Source organism: Lagopus leucura, unplaced genomic scaffold (assembly GCF_019238085.1).
Source record: "Lagopus leucura isolate 7727_CA_CO unplaced genomic scaffold, USGS_WTPT01 71-10_obj-0_obj, whole genome shotgun sequence".
In the NCBI taxonomy this organism is placed as follows: Eukaryota; Metazoa; Chordata; class Aves; order Galliformes; family Phasianidae; genus Lagopus; species Lagopus leucura.
In genome coordinates this window covers 54390-72972 of record NW_024967323.1, presented here as the reverse complement: position 1 = coordinate 72972, position 18583 = coordinate 54390, and the positions used below count along the sequence as shown (strand labels likewise).

The 18583-nt window shown below is 47.8% G+C and overlaps 1 protein-coding gene across 1 annotated transcript; it reads left to right on the top strand.

Annotated features, from left to right (window-relative positions):
* Window positions 1-329: 329 nt before the first annotated feature.
* LOC122193056 (serine/threonine kinase 11 interacting protein) lies at window positions 330-18546 on the top strand. Its single transcript, XM_042893754.1, has 24 exons — window positions 330-387; window positions 470-672; window positions 2056-2130; window positions 2447-2542; window positions 3447-3554; window positions 3758-3829; window positions 4699-4828; window positions 5010-5113; window positions 5733-5822; window positions 7515-7556; window positions 8055-8222; window positions 8521-8602; window positions 8710-9066; window positions 9250-9440; window positions 9826-9936; window positions 10702-10897; window positions 12157-12648; window positions 14158-14273; window positions 14475-14572; window positions 14764-14942; window positions 15184-15268; window positions 15515-15597; window positions 17018-17244; window positions 17565-18546. Exons 1-24 carry the CDS (start codon window positions 330-332, stop codon window positions 17703-17705), a joined length of 3504 nt encoding a protein of 1167 aa, XP_042749688.1. The 3' UTR covers window positions 17706-18546.
* The last annotated feature ends 37 nt before the right edge of the window (window positions 18547-18583 follow it).

Below are 18583 nucleotides of genomic sequence, written 5' to 3'. Positions count from 1 at the left end.
CCTTTGTGCCGCCCCCGCTTGCAGGTAGGGCCGCGGGGAGGTGTCGCGGCCCCCCCCTCCCAGCGGCGGTGCGGCCGGGCCCCCCCGGGCGGCGGGGACGGCGGCGGGGCGGGGGGCGCGGGCCCCGCCGGGCGGGAGGGGGACGCTGGGGCGGGCTCCATGGCAACCGGATGTAAGCGGCGGCGCTCTAGCCGCGGTGGCGCGGCGCGTCTCTGTGGTAACGCGGAAGTGCGCCGGGCCGTGGAGCGACGGCGAGCGCGGGGCGAGGCGAGCCGGGCAGGGCTGCGCTCCCCTCCGCTCGGCCTCCCGCGTTGGCCTCCCCTGCGCGGATGGCGGCGGCGGCGGAGCCACTGGTGAGCGGCCTGGCGCGGCTGCTGCAGGACACAGGTGAGCGGCGGCCGCTCGCAGAGTGGGGAGGCCCGGCCGGCGACGGCGCTCACGGGCCCGCCCTGCTCTCCGTTCCCCGTAGGAGACCTGGTCCTGGACGGCTCCAGCACGCTGACGCTGCTCACCTCCACGCTGCAGCACCTGACGCGGGTCTTCGAGCAGCACTTGGGCTCCCGCAACCAGCACCGCGGCTTCGTGGCGCTGCCCTCCCACCCGGCCGAGACCGCCGCCATCCTCCAGGCGCAGTTCCTTTTCGACGTGCTGCAGAAAACGCACTCTCTCAAGGTCCGTCCTGCCCGGGCTGGGAGCAGCAGTAGGGGTGAAATGGGTTCGGAAGGAGAAGGGGATTGCATGTATAGGCTGCTCCTAGGTTCCACGGCTGCGCTAAGAGGTGCTGTGGCTGAGCCTGTGGGTCTGCGTGTTTCCCTGTGAGGGAGATGGGAGACAACGGTTTGAAGATTGCTGGGAGTTTTACAGCGACAGTGCTGAGCTGGAGATCAGAGTGGGGACCCAGAGCCCGTGCAGAAATACAGCTCCGCCAACATGGCGAGGAAGGGAAGGACGATCAGTCAGGAGGGTGTTGTGGTCAGTACTTGTATTAACCAAATAACAGGCCCGGTCAGAGGGCAAGCTGCACACTGTAGCACTGCTCACAGCTCGTTCAGATTCCTAAGTCTGTGGAAAGACAGAGAAGGATATGGTTAAGTTCTCTGGACACAAAACAGAGATGGTATCTGACGTGAACTTTGTTGAAATTGACTGTGGTTGCTTCCCAGAATGAGCGTCCCCTGCAAACGATCCTGCTCAGCATGCTGCATGAGTGCTGGCAGAAGCGGGTGGTGATTCATTGCTGCCGTGGCTGTAGCTGTGAAAGCCGTAGTGCTGAGGAGGCCCTGAGAGTCTGTTCTTCTGCACCTGATGAGTCACTTCTGCGTGCATGTAGCTGGCAGAGATGGTCTCTCCATTTGTACCCTGGTGTCTGCAGTGGGAGCATTAACTGCCTCATTGCTTCCTTTGTCTGAAAGATTGTGCTGTCCACTGAAAGAAAAGGAAAGGAGCTCAGTTTAATAAGCTCCTTTGTGGTATATGAGCATGGTCTTAACTGTCTTGTCGAGAAAGAGCCCATAGCTGCACTACAGAATGCAAAGGAGATGTTTGTAGTCACCTCAAACTGATGTTAACAATGTTTTGAAGAACATTATTTTCCACATACCTGCTTGTGATTTGCCTTAATTGGCCTGGTCTTGTGAAATGTAGGTGCACACCTCCCACCAGTGCTCTAGTTCCACTCAGCTGATTGATAACCATAGCTCCAGCAGCTAGATTTTTTTTTATTCAGTTAATGCTGTTTGATGAGGATCCTATCTGTCAGACCTTCCTGCATTTCTGAAAGAGGTGAAGCCATGTGAGCAAGGGAGAAACAGAGCTATATAGTCAGGCAGCCTTGTGCTGCCCACATTTCTCTTGGGTCTTTATTGAGCTGTGGAACCATGAGATAGTGTAGATACCACCACAAAGGGCACTAAATAATGCTAAATAACAGAGCATGTTATTTAACATCTGAGCTGGAGAAGACGCCCATTCATGGTACATCAATAGTATTGCTTCACGAGTATTACTTAATAAACTGAGGTTTATGTGAGGCTTCTTTCCTGATTTTTTTTCTAGCTCATTCATGTTCCAAACTGTGCTTTACAATCTACTGTGAAGATATTCCCTTTCAAGTCCCTCCGGCATTTGGAAGTAAGTACAGGAGGCAGAACTGGCTTTCAGTTCTGTGGTGTGGCTGCTCTTTACTGAGCTTTGTGGTTGGAGAATGCCTCTACTCCTAAAAACTGGGTTGGCTTTTGTGGCCTGCCTACAGGGCTACATCTGAACTGCAACGCTTGCTTAGGGTGCAGCCTGGGTGTGAACAATGGTTAGAGAATTAGAGTACTGGGAAGGGAGGCTCCAGCAGGAAAATGGGAGACTCCTTGTGCAGATAGGCCTGGAAAAGCAGCTGCTCTTGCACTGTAATATTTTGATGTATGTTGTCCTTACTTTCTCATCACTGCTGCAGTTGAGATCTGTCCCTCCACATTGCCTCCGGGGTCTGCGATTTCTCTATTCTCAGCTGGAATCTTTAACCTGCTCCAAATGTATCAGTACACTGGAGGTGAGTGTCTCTGTGCAGCTCATGGGGAGCTATGCAGGAGATCAAATAGGGAAATGTGGGGGTAATCTTATCAATCCACATCAATCCATCTCATATACAGCTTTTTCTACCTTACCCATTCTGGTGTCTTACCCCACAAATAATGATGAAGTATTCCTTGGTTGATTACGTCTGTGCTCTGCAGTCTCCTTTATAGTTGCTTGAGAATTTTTGGTTCCAGCCAATATTTGTACTGGCTAAGTCTGTCTCTGCCCAATTCTCCATTCAAAGTTCTGTAGCTGGTCAGGGATTATTTGGTTGTACCTCAGCAATCTTAAGTTAGAGCTGATTGTCAGAAGGAAGCGCTGTGCCTTTATCTGCACTCTTGTGCTGCAGATTTCTGAGACATGAAGGCAAGCTCCAACCATGGAGAACTGAGTAGTGTGGGTCATATTAACAGTGGGGCTGTGAGGTTCTGCATGGCTTGGATGGAGCTGCCTGCTGGGGAGCAGTGGTTGTTGGCAGAGAGCACTTTGAGGGACTCTTTTGCCTGTCAGAGCATGAGTTGTTCGACCAGAGCACGTGTGTCTTATTGCTGGGTCCATCCTTGATGGAGGTTTGAAAAAGTGTTTTTGTTAGGATGAGTCTGTGGTTAAGTTTTCAGAGTCTCTGAATTGTAACAGGTTAACTATTGCTCCCTGTGTGTAAAAAGCAAAGGCATCTCCCCTCCTTTCTGAATATCTAACTATGTAATTACCACCAAATACTTGGCAATGACTTATAAGTCACTAATCCATTCTGGGCAGGCACAATCTGTAAGGCACAATTTGTCACCCTTGTTCTAGACTTGCTGTTCTTGTATGTTCATCTGCTGTTACGGTAACAGCTAGTGCTAACCAAGGAATGGCTCCTCTCTTCCTCCTAGGAAATCATTTCAGCATGTGGTGGAGATCTGAGCTGTGCTCTCCCCTGGTTGGAGTTGCAGATGGTCAACTTCAGCTATAACTCCATCACTGCCTTGGATGACTCACTGGTGAGTTGGGCATCTTTCCTGCATGCGTGACTGTAAGTGTGCAGGTGATCATGGCCAGAAATTGACTACTCATTGCTGTTGCTTTCTCTGGGTGGGAGGGAGTGAGTGGTGTTAATTTTGCTGGCCTCTCCCAGCAGGACAGCCTTCTCATGCTGCACTGGAGACATTTATAAGATCTGATCTAGTATCTTTTCATCCTTCAGCAATTACTGAATGCACTTAGAGTCTTGGATTTGAGTCACAACAAGGTCCAAGATTGTGAGCACTATTTAACGGTGAGTATCTTGGGCTGAGCAGCAGAGTTCTCTTGTACAAAGAGGACACTGCTGCTTACTAAGTGAGGTGTAAGACAGGAGGTGGAGACATGGTCCAACAGGCATGTGATGTAGAGGCAAGTGCTTGCAGCCTTTAAACTGTTCCCCTGTATGTACAGCCCTTGCTGAGGGCTGCTGATGCAGAGCTGGCAGCGTTCCTCATGTGCTCTGATAGAAGCCTTTGCTGTATGCGTTGCCACGTTTATCACTGGGCCACAAGTCAGTGTGGCTGAAGCTTTGCTGTTATCTGTGTGGTGAGGCGTGGGGCTATTGAGATTTGCTGTTTGGTTTGTCCAGGCAGCCAGAAACATTTTTCTTGCCATACAAAATCTTCTGTCAGTTACTTTAGAAGGATGGAAGTTTGTCACAACAGCATTTGTGTCCCTGGAAGAAGGCATTGGAATCCAGGCTCTGCTGAGCTGGGTGTGCTGCTTTTCATAGAAGCTGTGAAACATCTTTTCATTGAGTTTGTAAGGCTCACAGTATGTCATTTACCACCGTCTTTCCAAAGGTGGGAAGGGGCTTCTTTTGGTAGCAAGTTCAGCCCTTTGGCTGGGGAAAGATGTCCAGATCTCCTTCCTGTGCTCCACTGAAGTTGGTGAATAAGAGGAAAAATCCTCCTAGCAAATTTTGTAAACCAGTTAGATTGTGCTCAGCACCCCTAGACAAACTACTCCGAATATGAACACTGAAGTCTTGCTGTAGTTTGAGAAACTTGCTTTTTGAGTGGTTTTGGTGGGAAGGAGAGAGTGACAGAGACTAGTACCTTGTCTTGCATTCAGGACTGGACTTTGAGCTAAGATGTCAGTGCTGCTTTTCTCTCTTAATAGACCCTTTCAGAACTTGAGTACCTCAACCTGGCTTATAACTTCCTGTCCAAAGTGCCAAACTTTGGCATCTTCAGCCGATCCAAGCTGGTGACTCTGATCTTGCGCAACAATGAACTTGACAGCATTAATGGTGAGCCTGCAGCTGAGAGGATTGTTTTGGTCTGAGATTTTCTCTTTTTCTCAAGGAGGAACAGAATTTCAAATCTTGGGCACAGCTATTATTGCATGTGTTCAATTTTGGGGAAGGGGGCAGGGAAAAGCTTTTAAAGTTGTATGTTCCTGTATGCCAATGGCTTCTCACTTTGTTGTAGGGGTTGAACAGCTGGTGAATCTTCAGCACCTGGATGTAGCCTATAACCTGCTGCTGCAACATGCCCAGTTGGCACCACTGTCCACTCTACACTATTTAAAAAAAGTAAGTGTGAAGCCTGGTGGGTTGGTAGATTGAGGATGTAGTGGTCAAGAGGGTGCAAGGTTAAAAAGAAAGTTGAGGAAAGTAAATTCAACTCCTGAGCATTTGATTTTAATGAGGGAAGCTGATGAGGGAGCCTTAAAGAGAGAACTGTGTTTGTTTTCTGTGACCCTGTTCAAGCTAGCCTTTTCCTGTATATTCATCCCCATTTCTTTTTTCTCTCTTTCCATTTTTAATGCCATCAAGTTCAGTAGGAGTTCTCTTATAGTGCTTTTGCAGATTTGTAGTGTTTGATGAAGTCTGAAGGTAGATAACTGCACACACTATAGCATCTGTGTAGGAAAATTTGCCTACAAAGGACTTCTCTCAGCATTTCTCAGAGTCAGTATAGAATAGGCCCCTGATGATTAAGGGGCTCAATAGGAAATACTGAAACTTAATTTTCTATTTTTTGAACAGCTTTCAGGAAGCATTGTAAAAGCTTAGATGTCTCCTGAGTTGATCCCTATTCCTCTACAAAGATGCTTCCTGAGGCAGAAAGAAATCTTGGAGTCTCCAGGTAGATTAAATTGAGGCATAGAATGTTGTTTCTAGTAACTTTTTCTCTAATTCCTTCTCCTAGCTGCATCTAGAGGGAAACCCATTATGGTTCCATCAAAACCACCGATCTGCAACCCTGGTACATGTATCTCCCAGGGCAGCCTTCTCCAATGTGAGTATTGCTGTGTGCCTCCTGCCCCAGTGCTGAAGGTATCTTGGGTATTCTGGTGCTCAGGGGCAAATGAGAAGAAATCTTGTAAACCTGGAAATTGAATCCAGCACTTCTCAGGTGGGGAGGTTCAGGCAGAGTAACTTATCTGTAATTTTTCATGAAGTTTGCTGGCTGATCTCAGGTTTGTAAGACCTCAAATCTTAACACTTCTTCCCCTTCTGCCTCTTCAGTTTTGAGGCAAGTTGAGTGTGCTTAAAGGAATCTCCTCATCTGTAACTTCCCTGTGTTCTGTTGTACCATATCACGAATTGAAGGGAGCTTAAAAAAAAATCACAGAATCGCAGAATTGTAGGGGCTGGAAGGGACCTCTAGAGGTCACTAAGTCCACCTCCCTGCAAAGCAGGCTCCCTGCAGCAGGCAAAAAAAAGATGTAGACATTTTTTACACAGTCTCAATAGTGATAGGACAAGGATAAATGGTTTTAAACTAAAGGAGGGGAAACTTAGGTTAGATGTTACTCGGAGGATAGTAAGGCACTGAACAGGCTGCATAAGGAAGCTATGGGTGCCTCATCTCTGGAGGTGCTCAAGGCCAGGTTGGATGGAGCCCTAGGCAGCCTGAGCTGGTGAGAGGCAGCTCTGCCCAAGGCAGAGAAGTTAGAATTGGATGATCTTTAAGGTCCCTTTTAACCCAGTGTACCCTATGATATCACTCTATATAATATCACACTATAAATTCCGGAATTCTTTTATCTGCTGTCTTCCAAAAGTCCAGTCATTTGTTTGAGCCCTCTTCTCAAACTAGTGAGTAACAGCAAGCACTGATGATGCTCAATGGCTTCTAGAACAACAAAAAAACAGTGCCCTAACCAAGAATCTCCCAAATGCAACTTGTTCATGTGAAACTCAGTTGTATAAACACGCATTCAGTGTCAGTTTCTACCTCAGTGAAAATACTGTAGTTCATTTGCATCAGTCTAATACATTTTCCAGTAACAGCGTAAACTGAAATCTATCGTGCTGGATGTGCACTAGGCTCTTTGCTACTACTGCAGAAAGTAGAAACTGAGGCTAAGGACTCAGTGTGCTGCCACTCCTGGCAGGATCCTGCTTCACGCGGCTATGCTCCCTGCTGCCACATCAGAAAACTCGTGTGCTGCCTCTGTACCCATGTTCCTGTCCGTAAGGGCAGTTTTCTTACTCTAATCCTTAATCTGAAGCACTGCCAGCCAATTAAGGGAAGGGGTTGTTCAGCTCTGCCCTGTGCTGGTGCGGCCTCACCTCAATAGGTTTGAGCACCACAATGTAAGACATAAAACTATCAGCATTCAGAGGAGGGTGGTGAAGGATCTAGGGGCGAAGATGTATGAGGAGTGGTTGAGGTCACTTGGTCTGTTCAGCCCAGAGAAAATGAGACTGCTCTCTTGTGGCAGCAACAGAACCCAAAGGAACAGCATGGAGCTGCATCAGGGGAGGGTCAGGTCCCTTCTGGCCATACATACTGTTGAGTCAAGTAGCTGCAACTAAAGGCGTAATGGATAGGCAGGAACGGGGCTGTTTCTGGTAGTCTTTGCAGTGTTGTGCCAAGGATCCCAACTCTGGATGGCCTGAAGGGAAATAGGAGTCAGTAAATGTTGTCCTGAGTATATACCAGCCAAGTGGAACCTGACTGCACATGGGTCTCTAATTACAGTTCCTCTTGGATGGAGAGCCACTCTCTTCCTCGGACCTAATGGTAAGAACAATTGCCGTAAACTAATCTTGCTGGCTTTGGGAATGGGAAGTATGACAGACTTTTGCATTCTCATGCATCCTGTAAAATTTGTGTTAATTGTCTTGATTGTTTTAAGCACGTTCATTTTGGCTCAGCCCGTGATGATTTTAAGTAATTGTTGGGACTGGCCAGCATAGCTTATTCTGTCCTACGTGCCCTTGCAGACCTTGGAGCCTTGCCTGTTTCCCTTTCAGGCACTGTCTGGCACTTGACACTTGAATTACATTTCAGCAAAACAAATGTTTCCCAGCATCTCATCTGCTGTGTTTAAGAGACACAGAGGTTGAGTAAAATTGATAAACAATCCAGTCAGTCGAGCAGGAGCTGTTGCCACCGTTTCTACTGAGATGGTAGAGATCTAGGCTGAGGGGCAGGGAAGTTGCTAACTTAAGTTGTGGCCTGGTTCCCTTGTCCTCCCCTTCACACTCAGCAGATAGCTTTCTCTTCTTCTGCGTGCAGCACCTTCCAAAATTAGTGCCGAGTGTGTCACAGTCCATCCACACTTCTACCTCAGAGAAGACCATGTTGGACCGCAATGCATTGGACAGTTCCTGTGCTGCAGACTTCAGTGACAGCCAGTCCCCAGCTGAGAATGTGGCTGTCAGGCTTCCTCGAAAGAAAGGCAAGGTCTGGAACAGAGACAGCTTCTTAACTATGTAGCCAGTGTGTTGGGTGAGGGGGCTGTTGCTCCATGAAAGCCTAATGCTATGGGATGTGGTCTTGTACTGGCTGAGAGTGACTGGGCCTCTGCATTGCTCTACATTAGGAAGGGACTTGTCTTAAATTCAATCTTGATGTACTGTAACAAATGCTTCACAGTGTGCTGTTACTGTGCTGTAACAGCAGTGAGCCTTTTGGCTTGGCAGAGCCTGTGATCAGACACTGTTCTGGTGCCTCCCAACTATTCTTATCCTGTTTGTTCCAGGGAAAAGTCAAAGTGCGCAGAGCAAGCATTTCAGAGCCCAGTGACACAGAGCATGAGTCCCAAGCTTTACCTTTGTCTGCTGGTAAGGCTTGTTCTTCTTCCTTAGTAATACAGCAGCTGAGCTGCCTGCAGTCAGATGAGTGTTTTGGCATGGTGACTACTGTCATACTTCCCAAATTTTCTCTACAGGTCTGGTTCTACAGCATCAGAAGGAGATGGAGCGCATGGACAGCTTCAGAGATCGCTTTGGTGTAGACTGGCTGCAGTACAAGAGACTGGAGGAGCATGACCAAATACCTGTCATCTGCCGTAGCCGTTCTGCTGATGAGATCACAGCCAGGCCTGCAGCATTGGATTTGCAGAGTGAGAGCTCTGACCCAAAACAAGTAAAACCTCAAGTATCTCCAAAAGAATCCTCTCCTGTTTTCCACAATGCTGGGGAAGAGGAACCTGAAGTACAGCCAGGTGAGCCTCTGGGAGGAGAACAGAGAGAAGAGGAGGCAGATGAGCTAATGCTGGGAGAGGAAGACGATGAGAAGCCAGAAGGTAAATGTGTTTTTTTCACTGCTGTATTTGAGGGCTTGGATGATGGTAGAATAGTTGGATCAAATGTGATATTTGTAATCCTTCATCATACTACTCAGCATTGTAGGACTTCTAGGGACTTTGGACAATCAGGCCTAAAGGCCTGCTATGTGCACTGACTTGTGCTGTTGTCTTATTTGGCAGTGGACCTTTGCCAGCCAGTGCTCGTGAGCCAAATAGAAGGTGAAGGGGACCCAGAGTCAGACTGGATCTTCCTGCGGGTCACAGCTAGGCATGTGATTGAGGTGGAACTGAAAGCTGCCAGAGTCCTCCACAAGCTGGAGCTGAAATGCCTGCAGAAGATAGAGACCTCTGAAATGACCTGGAAGAGGATGGTGAGCTTTTCCTCTGTCTGAGCCTTTGGCATCTTACTCCCTGTATGGGTCAGCATTCTGTATGGGTCAGGATTTTGACTTCTGTCAGAGCGCCCTACAGGTGTTTTCCTAATGCCTGCAAAGCCTGACTCAGAGTCTCTTCTACTCTATGCTTATGTATCTAACAGCACTGAAATTGCTTGAGTACCTGCGATAAAGCAGCAGAAGCCAGCACCAGCTCTATTCGGAAGCTGGACTTGGTCCAGCTCCCACATGCTATCAGGATCTTTCTGGGAGAATCAAGTCCGTGTATGGCATTGTTTGTGACATTTGTTATAAACAAATGCAGTCTGAATGCTGGATGCTGTGTCATTTTCTTGGAATTTGGGTTTTCTGTCTTCTGCAGGATCTGGAGCGAGTTTTCCCTGTCCTTACACTGCACTTTACCTACATTCGCAAGGACCGGCAGAAGCGCAAATACGTGGTGCTGGATGACTGTCCGGAGCAGTGTCTGCAGGTGGGGGAAGTTGGGGGGAAGAATGGGGAAGGGGGCAGTTTTTCTGGAAGATGCTGGATTCTGCAAGATCAGAGCCTGTGTTCTCTGAGCACGCACACATCTGCAGGCCTGTGACTATCCAGGTAGACAGTGTCTCATTTGTAAGCTCTGGATTGATGCTGTTGCATAGATGACCTGTGGAGGGCCCTTTAAGCATGGCCATGAACAGCAGAGCTTCAGGAGCATAAATGTGTTCTCAAGGAAAAAGTCTTGTAGTTTTTTCACATTGGTGTGCTGGTTTCTAGTAGTCACGTTAGTGATCCCTACTTGTCGTGAACATGCAGCATTGTGTTTTCTGGGTGCTGCCTGTGCTCAGCTCTCTGTATGGTGAGAGTATCGGTGTTACAGCAGCTCTGGTCTATACCATAGCTGTAGTGACCCTGAACTCAAATCCAAGTATTTTTCTCCAAGCACTGTTGTTTAAGTACAGTTATGCAAGCTGCCACAGAGAAGACACAAATAGGTAGGACCTTTAAGAATAGAGCTCCAAGAGGAGCCTGTAAATATGTAGATATGAGGCAAAGACATGCAAACAGGTTCTCTTGGTATTCAGCAGTGGAGCTCCATGCCCTTAGCAAAGCTTACACAGATTGGCTGTTGTGCCTTGTGTAGTTGGGATGTGGTCCTGCTCCCCTTGCACTCTGAAGTGATGTGATGAGGCCTGCTTTTATTAGGACAATTATAGCTGCCTGCTAACACTTTCTTTCCCTTTGCTGCTACTTGTAGTGCGTGCTTGAAGTGTTGTCCCCAGCTGTGGAAGAGAATCGGCGAAATCAGGACCAGGAGAAGGAATCCCTGAGGCTCCAGTGTCTGAAATGCAAACATGAGTTTTTGCAGTCCCTGGCTTCCGGGCAGCAAAGTCCTTATCCTGCAGAGACTGGAAACACCAAAAATTTGGAGACACTAGTTGCCTTAAATCAAGGTAGGATGTAATCTCCAGGGAAAAAAATAAAAAGGATGCTTTCTAGTGCATAGGCAGACTATCAAAATGGCAGCCATGGTGCAGAGCATAGAATGTGTAGGAGGGGGTGATGCCTTGGCTGTTCTAAAAGGCCTTTGATAACAGAGGCTTTCAGGGAGTCTGCTTCAGTATTTTTGATAAAGCTTTGGCTGTTGAACATCAGAAAAACAACTACAACCCTAACCTAAGTCTTCCAGGCTGTGATCTTAAGCCCACTCTTGCTTCCTCTATGGAGAGTGATTTATTTCTTTCTTTGTGCTGGAGAGCTGTTACCCAGCTAGAGAGCTAGTCCTGTCTTCTGTCCACTAGACTAAATAAGCTCAAATCCCTAGATAATTTACTTGTCAGTCATATCTTGTACAATCCAGTTATTCTTGCTGATCTCCTCTGTGCTCTTCTTGACTTGTCCACATTTTTCTCTGGGTGTCTGAAGCTAAATGTGGTATTTTAGCTGAGGCGTTACTAGTGCTGAATAAGCGTCTTCTAATTGCTGAGTTTTCAAAGCTCAGCTTGTACTTGAAATGTCAGAGTTGTGTCTAGCCTTAGCTCAGAAGATGCTGCTGGTATGAGGAAGTATCCTGGGATCAGAGAACTCTACACTGGAGGCAGAAGTGCCGTCATGGCTGCAGTGCTTTCTTCCAACCCAGGAAGCTTTCCTCTTCACCCTAGGCTAGTCTTTCCCCATAAGGAATTCCAGGATATAGCTGGGGGTGTGGTGTGGGTGAAGGTTAGCAGTGGGTGAAGGGATGACAGCTGGAGAATGGACACAAAAGGCTTGTAGGTTGGCTTGCTGAAGATAAGGAGGTGACTAAGGAAAGTTGGATTGACTGATGGTAAGCTTGGGCTTCAAAGGCACTGTAAGCACTTGTGGATGTTAAGTGGAGGAAAGGCAAAATCAGCCAAAATCCTGAAATGGTTTCAGTTGCAGCTACAGGGTACACTGGTCACCCTGGTTCTGAGCATGGCTATTTCAGGTGGCAGTTGGCAATCATCCGGAATTTCTCGTTGATTTGCAGTGGGGAATTGTGTAGGATCTGATTTAGAACAGAACTGCTCAACAAACTGCTCAAGTCGGAGTTTATCTATCATCTGCTTTGAAAGGGATGGTTTGAGGTTTGCAGGGGGAGGGGAAAAAAGTAAAACCTTGTTGTAGCAGAGCTGTTCCATTTTTTTTTTTTTCTTTATCCCTACTGAAATCTCCCTGCTGAAATCTTCCATAGATGCTTCAGCAGCTGGTGAACCCATAGCCTGTCCTAGTTGTTCCAGTGACCATGTGGTAATCCTGCCTTCAGAAGTAAGCTCCAGCACGCCTGTGCCACCCAGCCATGATGGCACAAGTGAGGACCTGTCAGACTCTGTCCTGGAGGGAGGCAGAGAGCAGGAGGGCCCGGAGGAAGTGCCTGCTCTGGCCAGGGAGAGTGGGAAGTTCTACATCGGGGAGGACAGCTCAGAGATGGATACCAGTAACAGCACCAGGACCCCAGAGCTGAGTGGCGAGCATGAGAGCACTGTCCATTCCAGCCCCTGCAGTACAGATGGAGGCTATGGGAAGAAGGAGCTGGGCATGAAGAGCCAGTACTTGTCCCTCAGCCACACAGACATCAATGCGGGCAGCTTGATGGGGAGTTACCGTTACAGTGCTTCTCGTGGACCCACTTCTTCACAACTCTCTATGAACTTTGACTCAGAGGAAACATGGAACCTCCGTTCCTGTGAGTATGTCAGAGCTGCAGAGGGTTTAGGGGTGTTGTGAACTGTTTCTAGTGCTTGCAGGCTGTGCTGCTTCCAGTTTAATGTGGAAAGAGATTATCAACCACAAGCTTCAGTGACTGGTTCTTGTGGGCAGAGTGTTTCACATCCCTCTCTGTCCAGTCCTCATGCCTGAAGGAAGGGAAAACTGAGTCAGCACCTAATTGGTCCCTGATATTGCTCAGACTTTGAGTAATGGGATCTTTTTCTGGGAGCTGCACTGCTCAGTTACCAATACCAAGGGTTCTTTTAGCACTAGTGAGCTGCCAGCTGGAATGTTGTTTTTGGAGAAGTATACACACAAAATTCCTCTGCTTCTAGTTTCTGGCCCAAGCATAGGGTAAGGCTAGTGTGTTTACAGCAGGCTCTGTTTAGAGCTTTTACAGCCACTTGTGTTTTCCTCAGTGGTTTTGGTGAGCTCAGATGACAAAGCCTGTCCAAAAAAAAAAAAAAAAAAAAAAAAAAAAAAAAGAAAGAAAAAAAAAAAAAGGAGACTGTGTGAGGGATATCATACAGAGCAGCAGCTACTGGGATGTCCACATGTGCTTTATTTGAAAGACCTTGGATTTCTGTTGTGACAGGCTGATTCTGCTTGGGCATCAATATGTAGCTTACAGAATGACTGAAGTTGGAGAGGACCTGTGGACAGTCAACTGGTCCAGTCCACCAATTAACTCTACTGAAAGTGCACTCTAGTCAAGACCTAGAAACCCATCAGCTTCTCCATCTAGAGATCTTTACTGACCTTTCAAGTCTGCTTTGCTTCAGAAGAGGACTCGGTACAGAACTAGTCTTTAGGACCACTATGTTCAGTCTTGTGCACTCAAAATAAGCATGAGAGGTAAAGCAGTCTCATAGGTCAAATCACAAGATTCTAATTCAAAACTGAGGCCATGAAAACATATACTTCGAAAAGTTGATTAGTGTAGTATTTCTGGTGGAGAGCAGGCCCTAGTGGGATGTTTGTTCTCTTGGACAGTATCACAGCTACTTGTATGTATAACTTGGTCATACAATTGCATGGCAGACACAAGTAAGGTTTTTGAGCAAAAAATTTTATTCATGTCTTCTGCAGTCCCTTTCAGCCTTACTGTAGTCTGAGTCAGAATTAAAGAAGCTGACCATCTGAAATGAGAAATGTCTTCTTGGCTTTGTGGGCAAGCTGTGGAATTGCTCTCCTGCCAAATCTGTCAGCAAAGCAGCGTTCCCCTCTGATTAAACAATTGAGCGTAGGTTGAAGATGAACTAGGCCAAAGAACATCTGAAGGGGTGACTGTCAGAGTGATGGAATCCTCTCATATTTGATGTTCCAGGCCACAGTCCGGAAAGCCTTAGCTCTGACCTTGTTTAGAGAAGAGATACCTAAGGGAATATCTTGAGAGGAGAATGCTGCTCTGCTAGTGCCAGGTCTGCATGCTTTTCAGCTTCTGGTCAGTGGGAAGAGTTTTGATCTCACCCTTTGCTCTCCTCAGCTGCAAACAGCATGCTGAACACAAGGGACTTCCGTTCTGTGGATCATCGCCTGAAGCTGTACCTGGATATGGAGGTTTTTGAGGAGAATGATGAAGAGTTCCAGTGCTTCCTCAAGGTGAGCTCTGGTAGCTCCTCTCCTACAGCCTCTGGGCAGCCCTGCTGCTAGGCTATGCTAGGTGCGCTGCAAGTTCTGCTCAGAGGTGGTTTGGAGACTGAGGGGTGCAAAGGAATCTGAAGCATGTCTGGGTCAGCTCTTTCCATGGGTGGACTGGCAAGAGGCAGGCAAGTACTATCACTTGTCCTCTCTGTGCTCTAGGTGACCATCGTGAAGTTTGGTCGACAAGGAGAGTTCCTCTCAATTCTGGTTGCCTCTAACCTCAGGATCTATGTGCTGGAAGTTACGGGGGTTATCAGGTGAGGAGAACGGTGGCGAGTGAGTCCTTGCAGCAAAGCTGTGAGTGCTGGGTAGTGCCTCCTCTGCCAGCCTTACCTGAGAGGTGTGGTGACATGCAGAGGCTCTTCTGGTAAAGCCCCCTGCTGCAATCTGTTGTGGGAAAGGAGGTGGGGGCACCCTGCTGCTGCTGAGGGCTGTGCTCTGTGATTAGGGGACAACCTGCAGACTGGCTGAAGAAGGATGACTCTCACTACCTGTCTGATATTTCCCATCTGGAAGTGGGACTTTGCCACCAGAGCTTGCGAATGGAGTTTGAGAACCCAAAAGCCTCCTACAATCTGCTGATCCGGAGCCAAAGTTGCTGTGACCAGTTCCTGCAGACCCTGACATGTAAGAGTGGATTTGTAGCAGGGGGGTGGGAGAGGATTTTCTCCAGGAGAGCTATAAGGAGATCTGAAGTTGGATGTATGTTGGAAATTCACATCTTGGTAGCTCAGAAAAAAGTCTGGGGGAGAACCCCACTGGTATCATGAATTCCAGTGTCTCTCTATGGACTGGAGAACTCTCCTGAGCTGTTACATACTGCCCCTGGGCTTGCAATGAAAGATGTCTACCTTCTACCCATTTCTAGATCTTATGCAAGAGCTGCCTGCAAAGAAAAGGAGTAAGGTGAAGGAAATCCCCACTGTGGAAATGAATTCTCAACATTGGCTGTGGTAAGAGCAGTCTCTGAGAGACTGGGGGTTTGGGTAGAAAAGGACATCTGCTTGTCCAGCAGTGCCTGGGAAGCTCAAAGCAGGGCAGCAGGGGCACAGCAGGAGTGGCTGCCAGATATGTGTAATAGGCTTATGGCAACTGGCTCAGGTCTCTGCTGCACAGGGGTGAGCAGGCAAAGGGGTTTCACTGGAGTTGCTGAGCAAGGCAGTGCCTCTTTGAGAGTTCTACCGTTGTATATCCTCCAGGCCTCTGCTGGACTCCAGGAACACAGATTCTGCAGCTGCAGGTGACACTTGTTTCTTCTACCTGCTGGCCTACCTGATTCAAGGTACAGAAAATCTCAGTGGCTAGATCTACCATGCCTCATGTTTTCTTCTTAGGTGCTTGTCTTTTTGGTTTTCAGCATGTGGAAATGCAGCTGGGCCGTGGCTTCACCAGCAAGATGTGGCAGGGGCATGGCTGACAGCCTTTTAGTGCTGAGATATAGGACAGTAGTATGCTTCTTCCTATACATCCACTGAATCTCCTAGCCCTTTTCTACTCAAAGTCCAGACTCTAGGGAGCATTTTGTCCTGCGCACCAGATTTGGTGAAAACTTAGAATGGCTTCTTAGAAGCTGGTGGTGATCCAAGGGTTGTATTACTGCCATGAGCTCAGGGGTCACACACAGCTGGTAAGGTGTCAGGAGCTTGAAAGGCTCTTCAATTTGTGAGGAAAAAGCAGATGTCTAATCTCTTTCACAACAGAATAAGAGGAGCCTGCTGGAGTCCAACAGTTCTATGCCAGATCTTGCTGATGTCCACATGAGCTATACTTGGCATTTGAGTATTCCTTGAACAATTCCAGTGTCCTTTTATCTTGGGACCCTGTTTTTGTCACTGCTCTTGCAGCCTCTTTTGCCGTTGGCCACCAGGAAGGTATAAGAGAATTAGGAGTCAGTGGAAAGTATGCTTCTTAGTCTCTATCTAAGCTGAATAAATAGCCTGTGGGAAGAAGAATTTAAAACTATGCTTTTGTTACTCAGCAGGTTTTTTTTTCCTTTTTTAGAGTACAGTGCTCCAAACTGGAGACAGTTCAAGCTGAGGCGTTGTGCCAAGTAGACAGGACTAATTGAACATCCCATCTCTGATATTCCTACTAATTCCCAAGAGTGAAATGTGACAAGAAAAGCAACATGTTGCCATAGCAGTTTGTGATTCCCTGTTACCTCGGACAGTTCTGTGCATCTGACTTACTCCCAAATTCTAGTGATTTTCATTTGCATCCACTAGAAGCAAATGCGTGATACTTATACTCCCTCCAAAACTGTCCTGCTTTCTGCTATATTTATGACATGTCCCATCTTGGTATTTAATTTTATTTACGCCGTGTTCCACCCATCAGATCTACTGGCAGGCAAATTGAGTCCAAAAAAGGTGGCCTTTTAGCTAGAGCTGCTGACTTTTAAATAAGGAATAGCAGGTTATCGAAGAGGTCAAAGTACTGAAGTTCCTTTTCCTGCCTCACATGAGGATATTGGCTGGACAAGGCTAGCTGGGTGGCAGTCTTTTGTGTATGTGCTCTAACAATGAGCTTGGTTGAGCCCAGGTATATTTATATACCCTTCTTTAGTCTGGAAGCTGGATACTGCTGTTCACCCAGTTACTGTTGCTGGAAAGGATTTCCCTAGGGAAAGAGTGGAAAGCAAAGCTGGTTCTGCGGTGACTCAGGCTCTCAGCAAAGCCTCTCATTCCCTCATATCCTTTTAGGGGCATCTGCTTCCCCTGTGACCCTGCTGAGCACACGAAGCATGCTGTTTCTGCTGGAAGAAAATCACCAGTGGCAGGTGCAACCCCCCTTGGATGCAGATCATGAGGCAGAAATGCCTTCTAGGAGCAACATCCAGTTGAAGGAGAAGCAGCCAATCAGCAGTATTAGCAATGTCATAACCTATCGTCTCTGTCCTTGTGACATCAAGCTGATGCTTTATGATGAGGTAACCAAGGGAAGGTCATGGGGCACACAAGATGCTAGGGGCTGGATTGTGCTCAAATCCTGTTCCTGCCAAGAGCGTTTTTGTCATCTCCCATCCTAACCCAGGGCTCTGCACCACAGAGCAGAGGGGGTGCAGCAATATGCTGCTATACAAAAGTCATGCAGGGACACTTTCATGGCTGGTAGCAGAGCAAGAGAAGGATATCACTTAGAAACTGGGAGGAGCTGGCAGCTGTGCTGCAGAGTAAGCAGCTCAGGGCTGATAAGCGCCTTTGAGGTGGGGCCCTGCTCACCCACCTCTCTCTCTTTCCTCCCTTACAGGTGCTGAAGGTGGAGAGCGCTTGGCACATCCGCACAGAGTGCCCTGAGCTCCTGGTAGAGCTGGTGGAGTGGATCCGCAGGCCCTGGGAAGAGATGTTCTCTATTGAGCTACGGAGAGCTGTGTACGAGGGACTGGAGTGAGCTTGCCAGCTGTAGGCAGGAAAGACCTGAAGTCACGAGTGCTGCTGTGCTGGCAGCAGTGCACAGATATGTCCCCTCCCATCTGATCTTGCTGTCCCATGGCCTTTGCTTTCTACTCTAGTCTTGCCCCTGACCCTTTCCGGTGAGGAGGAGGGGAGCACACAGTGGTCTAGACTTTGCACAGTCACTCACCTGCACTGGGCTGACCGCGAAAGGAGGTGGTTGGAGATGTCCCTTGTGATACTGTGTAAGCTACAGAGTTTTAACTTGGTGGTATTTGCTAGTCTCCTTCAGGATAATACGAAGTATTATTGAAGAGAGAAGCTGAACCAGAGAGTGTTCAATGGTCTGTGGTGTGACTCAGGCAAATCAGCAGGCTAGAGGCAGTTGGATGCTGTGGTTTTCCTAGCAGATGTATTTGCTGCCTTCCTAGCTGTCTCAGAACAGCTGCCAGTGTCTGCTGATGATTCTTTTCTTTTTCTTTCTCCCTCTTCTTTTATCCACAGCTTCCCAAAAGCTCCTACTTCAAACAGGAGCCTGACTGCACAAAGGGATAAGGCATATGTTGTACTCCTAACCCCACAGAGAGCCCTTACCTGCCTGCCTGGCAGGCCATGGCTCAGTCTGCTGCTGTAGTCCTTCACTGTCACTGGGGAGGGAAGGGAGCTGGGAGGCTCTGACCACAGAAGTGTGTTGCTCATTGCTTAGGAGGTCAGGACCCTCATGGACACTGGCAGGTAAAAGTGAGGCTTAGGCTTTTCTGAGCGGTCCAAAAGCAAGAATCTATTTTAACATGAGTTTTACTATTTTCTATTGCAATAAAAAGGTTATATTTATTGAATTGCCAGTTTCCTTGCCTCATCCTCTTGCATTGCTAT